This window comes from Hibiscus syriacus, unplaced genomic scaffold (assembly GCF_006381635.1).
Source record: "Hibiscus syriacus cultivar Baekdansim isolate YM2019G1 unplaced genomic scaffold, ASM638163v2 tig00111314_pilon, whole genome shotgun sequence".
NCBI lineage: Eukaryota > Viridiplantae > Streptophyta > Magnoliopsida > Malvales > Malvaceae > Hibiscus > Hibiscus syriacus.
Genome location: NW_024063056.1, coordinates 141,899 through 156,502, shown reverse-complemented (window position 1 = coordinate 156,502; position 14,604 = coordinate 141,899). Strand labels below are relative to the sequence as shown.

At 33.8% G+C, this 14,604-nt stretch overlaps 1 protein-coding gene across 1 annotated transcript; it reads right to left on the bottom strand.

The window, feature by feature from the left end:
• Positions 1-3,697: 3,697 nt before the first annotated feature.
• LOC120158469 (homeobox-leucine zipper protein ATHB-12-like) lies at positions 3,698-4,574 on the bottom strand. Its single transcript, XM_039169294.1, has 2 exons — positions 4,141-4,574; positions 3,698-4,060 (listed from the first exon to the last, which is right to left on the bottom strand). The coding sequence occupies exons 1-2, from the start codon at positions 4,474-4,476 to the stop codon at positions 3,704-3,706; spliced, it is 693 nt and encodes a 230-aa protein (XP_039025225.1). The 5' UTR covers positions 4,477-4,574; the 3' UTR covers positions 3,698-3,703.
• Positions 4,575-14,604: the final 10,030 nt, after the last annotated feature.

Below are 14,604 nucleotides of genomic sequence, written 5' to 3'. Positions count from 1 at the left end.
AATCGACAATAATTTTTTAATTGGTTAAATTCTGTGTTATTTAGCGACTTTTGTAAAAAAAACGCCGCAATATGTCATACATTTAGCGGCGTTTGTATCAAAAAAACATCGCCAAATATTAACACATATTGCGGCGTTTGTATCCTAAAAATGTTGTTATATACCAGACCTTTTAGCGGCGTTTTCATAAAAAAACGCATCTAAATATCAACACTTATTGCGGCGTTTGTGATAAAAATGTCGCTAAATTTTAACACCTATTGCGGCGTTTGTTAAAAAAACGCCGCTATATATCGTTACCTATTGCGGCGTTTTTAGTTTAAAAAAACGCCGCGAACTTTAATGGCGTTTTTCGTAACGTCGCAGGTGTTTTTGTGGCGCTTAAAAATACCGCTATAGATAAAAAAATGCTGCAAAAAGCCAGTTTTACTGTAGTGTCTGTTGTCTTCTGCAATGAACTAAACTTGGCTCTGCATTTGATCGGTTAATTCATGCATGGTTTTCCGTCAAAATCTATAAAGAATGATTGCAGTTGGCCTGGTTAATTGCCCACATGATTTCCCCTGATTATATTGTGTTTTCTACCCGGTAATAAAATAACTGTGGAAGATAGAGAAATAATTGGTGTTTACTGTGTTCATAATTTTATCCATGTTTTTGCAGTGAAATCAATGTCTTCACAGTATTCGTAAAATTAGTTATCTACAAAGAGAAGACACACAGATTTGGACCATTTGCTTATTTGAGAGAGATTGGGCTAATTTTCTATTAATTTCGAGTTTAGACTAATTTTACCACCTCTGCAGGAAAAGATAAGATGGGCCTTTTACTGCTGCTTTAGAGAAGGACCAAAATGGCTAGATCGAAAGGGGTGATTGCTATGCTCGGGTTTAGGATTAGAATTTTTTTGTTGTTTTGTGGATTAGAACTTAAAGATTTAGATTGCGGGTTCACTTATGCGTCCTAATTGTGCGTACAAATTCCAATGGTCTGATCCATTTTGAAAATAGAACAAGATATCCATTCAACAAAGGAGATTAATTAAAAAAAATGGACAAAGGCCCATTGTCACCTCCTGAGAACCTCATAGCCAGGTAGGGATAGATATTCGAGTTCCACGAGTTCTAATGTAATCCAATTATGTTCTTTCTTTCTTAAAATTTAATTTCGATTTGAATTGGATTTTCATAAGGATAAAGTTAGATTGAGTCATAATTAGAATAAAAAAATTCGGCTCAATTTAATATAATATATAATTATTCTTTATAAATTTAGACATAATTGTAATGATACTATTCTCTATATTATTTTTTTAAAATTAAGTCTTTGTTTTACCTAATTAAATTATATATATATATATATATATATATATATATATTTAACATGTTTGGGTTGTGACGTTGGTCTTGCTCGTTGATGCCCAATCCTCCTGTGTTTCTTCTGCTAGAGGTCGTTTTAGCCAATTTTTTTTTGTCTGTCTCTGCAGCTGTAAGGTTTTAGGCAGGGTTTTAAATAGAGTTTGAGGTCACGTTTTCGGTCGGGTCGCGTTTATCACGATTGTAGACATAAAAGATTTCATTGCGGGTATCGTAGTCATGAATTTTTTTAAATGTCGCATAACTTACCATAAAATGACTAAATTAAATATAATTAAAATAAAATTGAAAAATTTAAATTGTAGAAATTTAGATTACTGAAATTAATAGTAATTTAAACTAAAGATTAAATTATAAATTGAGAATTAATATATCCTTTAAAATTATATTTTAAAAATTATTAAAAAGAAAAAGAAAATAAAGCAACCCTCCCCACTCTTCCTCGACCTTTCATTTTTTGAAAAAAAAATTGCGGTTGAGAGTGCTAAAAACAAACCTCTCTTCCACTTCCCAAATTCCCTTGCTCACCTCCACACATTTGCACCATTTTTCTATTCAAAGTTTTTCTTTTGACACCCCACTTTCTGTTTCTCCAAAGCCCAGCCTGCTGGGATTTTCCATTCCTTTCTTCACAGTTTTCATGACATTGAATTTAGTTTCTCCTCCAGAAGTCAAGTCCATCTCCTCCCTGGGTTCCACCAACTCCAACTCATTCCCCAAGCTATTCCCAGGTCCCCTGAATCTGTCCTTGGGTTCCTAGAAACCTGAACCATTGTTTCTTTTTGTTTAAAACGTTGAAAATGCTTCTCTTTTTGCTTATTGGGTTTAGATTACGATTTTAAAGATCATTGTTTTGTGAAATTTTAAGGGGTCTTATTATGAAGAAGAAAGACTATGGAACCACATTTTGGGGGAGAGTTCAATATTCATTTCAGTCTCAACTCCCCCTCCCTTTCCTCCTTCCTGACCTTTCGTTTTTTGAAAAAATAAATTGTGGTTGGAAATTAGAATTACGGTTGAATAACGGTTGTTGCGTCCCATTATCGGCGTAATCGTTCGTTTCTTATTAAATTACAGACGCAATCGACCCAGATAGGTGTAAATCGGTGATCCACTGCAAAAATCATGAAAACCGATTTCAGACGGTGGCGCGACCGCAATATCACAGCCGTTATCACGTTTTCAGAACGCTATTTGATATCCTGATTCTAGGTTGTTTGCTTTGGGTGGGTTTGATTTATTTGTTTTGCCTGTAAAGTTGTCTTCGTTAGATTTGCGTAGCCACAATACACTCTTTTTCTTTCATTTAAGATTAGGAAGGTTTTTTAACGAGATATATGGTTACGTTATTGGTTTGCATGTGATATGTCAATAAAATCGAATAAACCTTCATTTCAATATATATATATGTCGAGTCGGGTGCGAATTTTCACCTAAATATCTGGTTTTATTTCAAGCTGGATGAAACCCTCTTAAATTTAGGTCAAATCGAATGCAAATGAAGGAATTTATCGAATTTAAGTCCACTAAACCTTGACTAGAACCCATATCCATCTTTAAACTACAGAGGGTACGGCCACTTATGCATGTAACATGTTCACAAAGGTTATCATTTGTTATTATTCAATCATATATATGCTTGAATTATGAGAATAAGATTCCAATGGTAAAGAGAATGTTAATTTCTTTAAGTGGCATAAATTTAAATAATTTTATAAATAGAGACGAGTATGAGTTTATTCATATTTGATATATTTGATATCGAATAGTGATGCCCAGCATACTGTGGAATGAATTGCCACTGATATTACCCTGTATTGCACTTTAAATAGGAACAGTATAACTTTTTCAGGTGACAGCTTATCCATTTTTTGGACAAATTTGTGCTATGTTTATCCCAAGCATGCCGAATCCTGATACACAAACAATACAAATGAAAGTCATTTGCATACAATTTGCGTCATGCTACACAGTGCGCATAGCCAAATATTTACTACATCGTCCATGTTTATTCCAACGCCCACTACCCTAATACTGACTGTATCTTTTCTATTGAAAGAAAATTAAGAATTTAAGGAGAAGAAAACAAAATCGACTACAAAGGGTGCACTACAAGTCCCAGAAGATATCAGCCCTATCAGCTTCCGTCCAAGATTCCAGAATTCAGCATGTTTTATACTCTGTTCTAGTTTCAGTAGATTTTCTAAGTTGGATTTTAGAATTTAGACCGCAAAACCTACTTCTCTTCATCTGAAATTCATTGTATACATATTCATACAGAAGGAAAGATTATTTGAATACAATCTCCTCTAATAGTTTTTGTTATTTCAAGACCAAAAATCCCACCATGGATAACCACAATTTGACTGATCGAAAAGACCATCGGAGTCGAAACTGCGCCAATCTTCCGGAGATGTCAAAGAATCGTCAGCCGGATCCACCATTCTCATGAGGTTGGCCTCTTCTTCCAGTCCAAAATAGTCCGTCTTTATGGCACTATCGTCATCCGATAAGACTCCGAGTGCATGTTCCGATCTTCCCACTGAGAAACTGAGCTGCCCTTCGGAATCAGATTTCACAGTCGTCTCTCCCTTATCTCCATCGTTGCAGTTCGTCGCTGTAACTTGTCTGCAACACTGCCCTTCCTCTTTCGGCTTCTTGATCAAATCGTTCAGCTTCTGCAACTGTAAATTAAGGGCAAAATATATATAAGTTTCATTGCTTTCTTTAAGACAGCTGTTGGATTAAGAACGTAATTGAGTACCTGAATCACTAAGGCATGTTTCTCTTTCTTTAAACTTTCGTACTTGGCAGCAAGATTGTCGTAATTGGCTTGTAGGAGACTGTAATCTTGATCAAGCTGCTTCGATTTCCACCGTGCCCTCTTGTTCTGGAACCATATCGCAACCTGGCGTGGCTGCAAACCCAATTCTTTAGCCACCTGCAACTTCTTCCGAGGCTCGAGCCTTGTCTCGGATTCGAACATCGATTCCAGAGATTTTATTTGTTCATCGCTGAACCTCCTCTTGTTCTTGTTCTTCTTCTTCTTGGTCGAGACGCTGGAAAAAGTCCCGGCCATCTCCTCGGTGTATTCTAACATCTTTTCCTGGATAATTCTTCCTGCTTTACTGCTGCAAATCTTTGCCCATATACAAGCTGGCTATAATGGTGGAAAGGGGAATTTTTTAGACGTTTCTACGAATGAATACAGTGGTATTTATAAGCCCCATATGCAAGCACAGTATCTGCTTGGTTTTTCCTCTTTTGCCTTGTTAATATTCCCCATTTCCATTTCTCTTTCTTTTTTCCATTACTATTACTCTTTTATTTTCGTCACCCTCTTATATTATGACATAAATTTTCAATATGATATTAATTTTATATTTAAAATAAATTAATTATTAGCATTTGGTTTATAATTTTGGAATGAACAGCACATAAAAGTTGAGTAAATTACAAAATTCATCACTCAACTTTCTTTCTACTCATATTTTGGTCATTAAAGTTTAAAATTTTTAATTTACTCAATAAACTTTCAATTCGCTCATATTTTAGTCCCTCATTCGTTAAATACCTAACGACGTTGTGACTGGATATTTTTCTTCTAAAGAGTATAAAATGAACACAAAACTTTCTTTATTTTGTGAAAAAAATTCCTACTTTCGAATTCCAGTTTGATTTCTCAATGATGAAATATATTCTTCCGGATCCCAATGTTGGAGAGGTGGAGAATGAGGAAACAAGGTGTATATCTTAATTCCATGATTATTGAATGGTGGATATTAAGATCATAGTGATTTAGGATTTCATGAATTTTAAGTTTGAGATTGAATTTCTTCAATTTTAAAGTGATTTAGGTAAAATATAAATTGAGAGAGTGATAAGGGACGAGAAGGCGAGTTTGCCAATATCTTGGGTGGTTGGGGGAAAATTCATAGAATGGTAGTTGGAGAGCCGACGTAAGACAATGATGAAATTGTAAAACTTTCACATTTGGATGAAGAAAATAAAATAAAAAGAAAAAAAGAAAATGATGTGGATTGACATATGAATAAAAAGCAGTCCACGTTAGCACACGTAACTAGAATGTCACCCTTTAATTTTTATTTTACGTCTGAGCGATCAAAATAGAAACAAATCAAAAGTTTAATAAATAAATTAAAATTTTCTAAACTTTAATGACAAGAAAGTAGAATGATACGAAAATTGAGTGATGAAATTTAAGATTTATCCATAAAGATTAGAGTCGGAAAAGAAATGGGTTAAGTGCTTTTATGTCGGCATCCAAGTCCAAGCCGTCCTATTTCGTCTAGCTTGTGTCATAAGAATTCTAAATTTTAATATCAGTATACCCCATGGATCATATATGGCATTAAAATATAATTTGTGAGAATCATCATTCATTCATCATGTCGTGTATATTATAATAATAAAAAACAATGTCGGCTGCATGAATCACGTTCCACCACTCATAATCAAAAACATTTACATCTTATAATTTCACATATACAACCAACCTAATCCATGTTTCTTGGAGAACTCGGCCATCTTCCCCATCATCTTTGTCCTCGTTGCACCGTCTGGATGGATCCTGGATAAATGAAGGTCCAGCCCACATGATTTTGGTCGCTATCAAGCAGCAGTCGCAACGTACTTAACTTTCATTCTCCATTTGAATATTATTATTATATTATTATTAGAAAATAAACACATTTTGAAAACCCCACATTTTTATTTTAAGAGAAAACCCAAGGGATCGCCAATAAAAAACAGTTCCCTACGGACAAGCACCTTTCACCTGTCACACGTACTCCAATCAGCACTCGCCACGAAACTTTGTCCCATATGTGTTTTTGTCCCGCAATGGCTTGTCGTTGAATATGTGGGTCTACGTTAGAAAATATCGATTTAATATGGTGGACACGTGCCCGTAATCTGCTCGGTAGCGTAGCATACCAGACTCTAATTGCTTTTTAATCCACCACTGCCTGATTGCCGTGTGGATTTTCAGAAATAACATTCTTTTACGAGGAAACAACTTAAGACAAGTAATCATTTTATCTTAAATGAAATGCAAGTACATGCAGGAAGAATGCAGGTACTCTTTATTGATTTTAGTTTTTTTTATATCAATTTGGTACAAAAGTTTTAAAATTGATTAACAATGAATATAGGTTACAGGTCATATTTCATAGAAAGGAATGCTTTTCTTCTTGAAACTTCATCTTCAATATGGCAGATTTTGGTTTGATTAAGTTTATTTTATCTATGATAATTTATTTTAATTAATTTTCGGGTTTCTCATTTTAGTTTTGAGTTTTTATTTATTAGGTTTGGTTTAGGTTTTCATTGAATATGTCAAAGGATAAGGTGCCTGAACCTTAGATTCTTCTTTCATTATATGCTTTTTTATTGTAATTAGAGCGTTACATATTATTTTTATTTAGAAAAAGCAATAAATTAACTCTTTGTTTAAGAAATGTGAAACAAGTTTTCTAATAATAAGAGTAAACTATACCATTGATCATTTAACTATTTAGTCATTTTATTTTACAGTCAAGCTACTAGCTACTAACAGTTGACGAAAATGCTAACATAATAGTTAAACATTTTGGTATAATTACACACATGATCTCTATTATTTACATATTCTTTCAATTTAGTATTATCTTAATAAATTAAATTAAATTTAGTCACTCAATCGAATGGTGGCATGTGTCATCAATGGCTGGGTGCACTAAGATACAAAATATATGCATAATGTTGTCTACTTTAAACCAAAAAATATACTTGGTTGAGTATGTTCTTGATATCCCCTTCACCGATTGAATTTGCTTGGTTTGTTTTCTTACAACCAGAGGGTGATCACCCTTGAATTGGTGGAAAATAAATATATCAAATTAAATAAATTAAAATAAATTTAATGACATCATTCATTTGGAAGATTAAGTTTATTTTAATTTATTAAAAATAAGACTAAAATAAAAGAATATGTAAACAATAAGGACTAGATATGTAATTATATCAAAATATTTAACTATCACATCAGTATTTTCATCCAAAAGTTATTGGCTTGATTGAATATAATTAAATAATTATAAGATTTAATTGATAAAATTAAAATATAAATAATAAAAATAAAATAGTTAAATAATTAAGTGGTGAGATAATGGTCGACCTAAAGTGGGTCGAAGATAAAACGAGTTGGGGTCCAAAGTCTTGAAAGTAATGATGAAGACTATACTTCGAAAAAGACTTCAAATTTTAGCTGTATTAGATGATGACTAAAACCCTAGCTTTGAACAGTACCATGTTGTTCCGTCTGGGTAAGTTCAATACAATGAACCAATGAATAAACTCAGAGTGGCGAAGTTTTTAAGGTGTATATCCAAATCGAGTTTGAAGAAGGGATGTTAAACGGTCAAGGAAGAAAATGACCACTTTTTTTTTTACAGATTAGAAAATGAAGGTCCAGCAAAGACTGCTAGAAGGTGTGAGATGGCGGAACATGAGTGGGGTGGGGCTCCGTGTCCGATTCAAACAGTTGCGAAATCGTTGAGTGTTTTTAATTAGGGATGGATTATTTTTTTAATAGAATAATTACTTCGGACTATTATCCATTCAACCCTTCGGACTATCTTACTTGAACCAGGAGATGGGATGGATTATATTGCAGTCACAGTCAAGGTGTTTTGTCGCTTTGAGTTGAAGGAAGTTGTGGAAAATAGATCTTAGTTGGCGTAAAGTTGTGGAAGATGCTTCGATGATAAGTATTACAGTACATCGTCAGCTTTAGATGTCTACGTCCACCGGTCTACCTTTCCGGTAAGCTCAAAATCTAGGCTTTGTTTGTTTTCGGGCCTTTAAAAAATGTGGGATTTTCAACTCAAGTGTAGCCCATCTTCATCATGGGGCGAACTCATGCTGGTTGAGGAGACCAAACCAAGGAAAAGAAAAGGTTTAAATATGCTAGGATCTCTATACTAATCTAAAATTTAATATCAATGTTTAAATTTTCAGTATTGAATTTTTTAAATATTTTTATTCGAAAACTTTGGTCCATATTTTAATCTTTATATAATTTTATATGTCCTAAGTAAAGGTAAAATAATATTTTTAGTTCTTTATGTTTACAATTTTACATTTAATTTTACATTTAATCTTTAAAAATACAAAAACAATTATCATTAATTGATTAATATAGTCTTTTTTTAGTCCTATGTTTATAATTTTTTAGGGACAATTTGATAAAAATCATATATATACAGGACTAAAAAATTATATTATTTTGTATAGCTTTTCAGTCTTCAATTGACAATAAAATTTAAAAAATATATAAATATTGTAATCAAGAAAAAAAAAACTTTTAGAGAGGTCTTTTATGGACTTTAAATTGAATTTTCACTAATTCAATAAAAAAATCTTTTATGTAATATATATATATATATTGGTTTTATGGTATGGGGAGAGACATGGAGGAAGCTGCAAATACCTTTTTCTACAGAGTGAAAGTTATAGAATGAACAAATACAACCCATGGAAGCTCTCCCACTGTACCTTTGTTTTGCTTTATAGAGTAGAGAATTTTTCCCTTTCCTCGATTCAGATACTGAATTCACTTGATGTACCTAAAGTTTGCTCAACACTTTTCCACCTCTCTCTCTTTTTTTCAACTGTGCCCCTCCCTTGACCTTGACAGTGTACAAATTAAACAAGAGTCGACAAGCTGTGCTGGAGAGGCTCAGGATTTGACATTTACGTGTTGTTTCTTTCCAACTTTCTCTCTTTTTACACAATTCTCAAGGTTGTGTAAAGCGTTGAAATCTGAAGCTAGTATCGTCCTCTCCGTTTGTCCACTCCGATGTACAGTTGTGAAAAGAGAAAAAATTAACTCATCCTATTTTCATGTGTAATAGTACAAGGGGATAAGATAAGGGAAGATAGGGTAGTAGATTGTTCTAATGTTAGGTCGAGAGTAAATTTTATGGAAGACCTTCAATAATTATGAATTGTCCATTGTAGAATTCGATCCTACGACCACAAGATTAAGAATCTTGCGCTCTACCAACTGGGTTGTGAAAAGAGGAAGAATTTTAAAATGGTGGAAGCTTTCCTTGCTTTTGATTTGCATGGCAGCAGATCTCCCGGACACTCCCCCCTAATACAAATGCTGTTCAATCAGACTGAAATAACCAAACAAACATTTTCCATAACAATTTTGCATGAACTAATATCTTGTTTATATAATTTTACTGGTTGCATTATATGGTGAGCATTACTGTGGACATATCCCACCTAGATTTCCCGCAATGACTTGATTATTAAATATGGGAGCAGTGTTTAAAACTTTGCACTGCGACAGGGAAACAGTAAATGGGGCAATAGCTGCAAGTTTCAGCGGTACGTACGTACGATAACTTTCTTATACAGTATCCCACAGTTCTTCAGCATCAGGTTTTTTACACCAACAGATTCCACTTGCCAATAATCCCCACCTTTAAATTAATGATTTTGATCATCTTTAACCTGTTGTTGTTAATTATATAAGTTTTGAGTATAACAAAGTCGAATCCAGCTCCAAATAAAGTGAAAGTTGCAACATGAATGTTTTCTTCATAGATTCGAAGCCTTTCATGTTGGTAATGGTGAGAAGGAGAAATGGAAGAGAGAACATTATTTTTTTTTTGAAGGAAGAAGAGAGAACATTAATTTTTTTTTTGGGTTGGGGGTGGGGGTAAGTACTGTAGAATGATGCTAATTTCGTCAAGTCTTTATCCTGACACTATCAGAGGTATTGTCTGTTTTTCCCAAGAATCACAACACATCATAACCTCATGAAAGCCTCTATTATTTCTTACCAAATACTGGTTTTACATGGAGTTGAGCCCTTAAATAATTGCAAATATTATTAATTAAATTAATAAAATATTTATTAAGATTTCAGAAAGCATAAATGTCCGTCTAATAATTTTATTTGTTAGATAGTTTATATGTAGCATCATATCAATGGTATGTTCTAAGACTTCCATAACTTCTCTTACATAAACCTTGGTTGATAAAAGAAAACAGAAAGTTGAATGGGTGATTCCGTTCGTTTTGTTTGGAAAAGCAGCAGATATGGAGACAACTACGACTAATTGTGTTTGTAAAAAAAGGAAAATCCTCAAGGCAACAACAACAACAAAAAAACTCTTTATTCAAAATAAGGATTGGAATCTATCTCTAATTCTTATAATTACCATTCACAGATATAAGACTAACAAATGCATGGTGGAAGTTAATAAATAATTATTAAATTTGTCCTTGACAAAGTGAGTAATTTTGTGTAGGGGCCAAGAAACTTTTGTAAAATTCTGGAAGTGCCAAAGCCAAAAATATTTTGAAGGGCTTAAATGATAATGTAACCCCCACATACCGATGCGGGTAACCCGATCCGATTTGGGGTGTCATATTAGGGCCACCATAGCGACCCACTGTAAAAATAACGGAAAATTTAAAACTTTTATTAAAACGTGTAACTTATAAAATCAGTTGTTACTATTTAAAAATATAAAACAGATTTCCAGACTCGTATATAAATCAAAATACAATTATATGCCCCCTAATCACATGTATCATACTCTGCAACGCCGGAAGAACTCCCTTACAGAAGTCGATAGCTGCACTGGTACAATTCTTTTAACCTGAAAAAGTGAGTAATAGAGTGAGCTTCGAAAAACTCAGTAATACAGAACTACCAGATGATGCTGATAAACGTGCAGATACAGATAAATATATATTTCCTTATTGTTTCCGAACATTTACAGATTTTTATGCTGAGCAGAGATCCTACTAATATTTCAGGTGGTAACAGGCAATGAACTTTCAGTTCAGATGGAAATATTTCGGATGACTGAATTCAGGAGATCAGAATATGTTATCTAGTGTGTTCCCATAAAACCAGTAAAAAGATACAGATTTTTATTTTAAAACATATATATATATATATATATATATATATATATACACCCCCATCCTTTCACAATCTGTTTGTGTAGGTTCCCCGGAACCATACACTCCCGCACAACCAGTAAGGCGCTGAGCACACAGCCGAGAAGCCTGCAGATAATCTTCCTCCAACAATAAACCCCTCAGATAAAACATTTCTCCGTCGGTAAACGGAGATATCAGAAATCAAAACAGAATTCAGATCAGATATCAGAACAGAATCCAGATCAGAAATCAGAACATAATTCAGGTGATGTATCAGAACATAATTCAAGTCGGAAATCAGATAAAATATTTATATAATTAAGGAACACACCAGAGTTTACAGATATTATTCAGAGGTACTGGATAATCTTATCAAACAGAAAAACACAGATCTTCAGTATACTTATAGAATATTGGAATTCAGAATCACTATTGGAAGAGTTCAATAACTGACAAAATCATCAATTATTCAGAATATGACTTGAGCTGGTAAGGAAGAAATGAAGGTTCAGGACATTTACAATCTATGTCGATTAATCAATTTATCGAATAACTCCAAATGAATAGCTCACAGAAACAATACTTATCAACTTGTCAATTCATTAACCTTCCATGGTATTTACTCTTTAATACCAAATATTATTATCCATAGATCATCTTCTGAGTCATCACTGAACAGATCTTAAGGAGATAAAAAAAATATTCCAATGCTCTTAATTTCATTTCCACGCTTCCACAATATCATGTAATACTGACGTACTTGATTAATTTGTTCATAAACCATTGTAATTATACACTATGTAAACTCATCAGAGTTTCCAGACTTATCCAAATCACTTACTAAATCCTCAATCATTGAAGTTACCTAGTTCATTTAGCAGTCATGTCCATTCCAGTTACTTCGGGATTTTCCAGAGTAATTCAAACGTTCCTGAATTTCATATACATGTTGTATTTCCGTTCCATTCAAATTTGGTCTTCGTAGTTGATTTGTCGAACAAATGTCCAATTCTTAATACTGAATGCGATCTAGAGTTGAGCTGAATACTTCCAAAATTATCATTGAGCTAAACTTGAGTAGACGAACATGCATTCAAGTAATATCTATGTCGTTCGGTACTGACATATTTTTAAGGTTGATCGGCTCACTTAAGTTATGTTCCATAACTTTTAAAGGTAGTCCAATACCTATGCTTATTTGGATTCCTTAATTAATCCAAGGTATTTACTTAGTTTAGGCCATATGGTTATTTTGGTAATTTTGGTGTTCAATTTTATTCCATTTATTTTCAGAGCTCGAGGATATCCAATCATTCCTGAGCTTGGTGATATTCTTGGTTCATTTCCATTACAGGGGTATTTTGGTCATTGTACAGATTCAGTGTACTTTAATCATTTCCTTCCGTCTGATCTTACTATTAAATTCAATCTTATCATTTATTTCAGTCCTTTCGAACAATTCTAACAACAAAATACCCCCAACAAATTGTTCTTCAGGTATTTACTCATAACTCGGATATTTCCGGGTCAAGTGCCTTCTCAGATTTTACAAACGGAACATCAGGAATTTTCCTGCACTAAGTCAGGATTTTAACAATCAAATCAGTATTTTATCGAGTTAAGTATGAATCCTCTAAGTATTTTCTCATTCAGGGTTAACTCTGACTATTCTACCTCTTAAGGGCATTTTCGTAATTTCTTAACCAGATAATTTCGATATTATCTCTTAACGAAAATAATACAATTTAGAGATCCTATGATTAATTACTTTCTTGAACACTCTCTGATCTTGAAATAATTCCCTTAACAGACTTCTAGTATCTTGCATAAGCCATCTTGGGGTTATAAACCGGTTATCCATAATTTCCAAGTACAACTAACATTTCTTATGTACATCAATATATTTATCAGATCAATATGTATTTTCAGATTTATTAATCCACTTCCAGAGACAATTCTTATCATTTTCCAATATAAGATTAATTTCATATTTTTACCCTACCGAAGTATTCTCATAATTTCCCATCCAAGTACCTTTAACATTTAACCTTTGATGATATAAAATATAATTTACAAATCCATGTCTGATTTCTTTATCACTAATCACAAACTTGTAATTTAATTCTAACAATCTTTCAATCTCTTATATTAATCATTCGATCCGTATTCAAATACCGAATTTCTACCACATTCATATCGAGTGTAGAAACTAATTAACTACACAAATGAGACCAACATTATCTTAATCATGCATTTACCAATATTCACATGTTCAAAAAAGCATAAAGAGGTAGTAAAGTATTACCTCGATTTCCATGCAATACTGATCAACCATACAAATTCCATTCGAACGCCTTTGATCTTCAATTCAGCTTCCAATAATTCCTCAGATACATATCAACATAAATTATATCAGAAACGAAGCTTAATTGCGATAAACGGATCGAATCAGGTGATAAATCACTGAAAGACAGCTTACCGGGTTCGAATTTGGCGAAATAGACTTCGGATTCAAATTCAGGAGGTCGAAAATATAAAATATGACTTTTCAGAAATTTAAAATTTTCGGTCAAAATCAAAGTCAACGGGTTTGACCGGCAATTTCGATGCCTTCAGGTTCGAATTTTGAAAAACGGACAGCGGAATCGGATTCGGAACGTCGAAAAATGTCAGGATAGGTATACTCGGTCGAAGTCAAAGGTCGTTTAATGCCAGTTCAAAGCCGATCAAAGTTTTGGTCAATAGTGGTCAACGCCGGTCAACGGTCAACGAGTCAACGGTCAACTGTTCAACGGGTCGGGTCGGGTCAGCATGTCGGGTAAACATGTCGGGTCAGTTCGGGTAATAACCGGTCAAACTGGTCAACTATGCACCAAAACCGGTCAAACTGGTCATTTGGACCATCCCCATGCGCAGTCGTTGTGCGTGCGGGCGCGTGGGGACCCTTCCGACTGCCTAAAAATCACGAAAAAATTCTTAAAAATTATTTTGAGCGATTTCGATATACTTACAAAGCTCGGTTCAAATGTTTGAACGGCGGAGAGCTCTATTTCAACGAATCAGAAACTTTGACCGCTTCACCTCCTCACGCGCCGCCGTCTACGGAGACCAAGGATGACACCAGCAGACTCGGAACGATGCAACGAACACGATGATGTGGGAGGTGTCGTAAACGGATGACCCAATCGTCGTGAATCGATGAAAAACCAACTAAAATCGAGTTATTACCGACGGTACTTCCGACTGAAATTAACGA

Excerpts from the sequence above, each read along its gene's own strand:
- LOC120158469 (XM_039169294.1), bottom strand. The coding sequence starts at position 4,476 with ATGTTAGAATACACCGAGGAGATGGCCGGGACTTTTTCCAGCGTCTCG. Across the intron at positions 4,061-4,140 it reads AACATGCCTTAGTGATTCAG|TTGCAGAAGCTGAACGATTT; the intron begins GTACTCAATTAC and ends CTTAATTTACAG.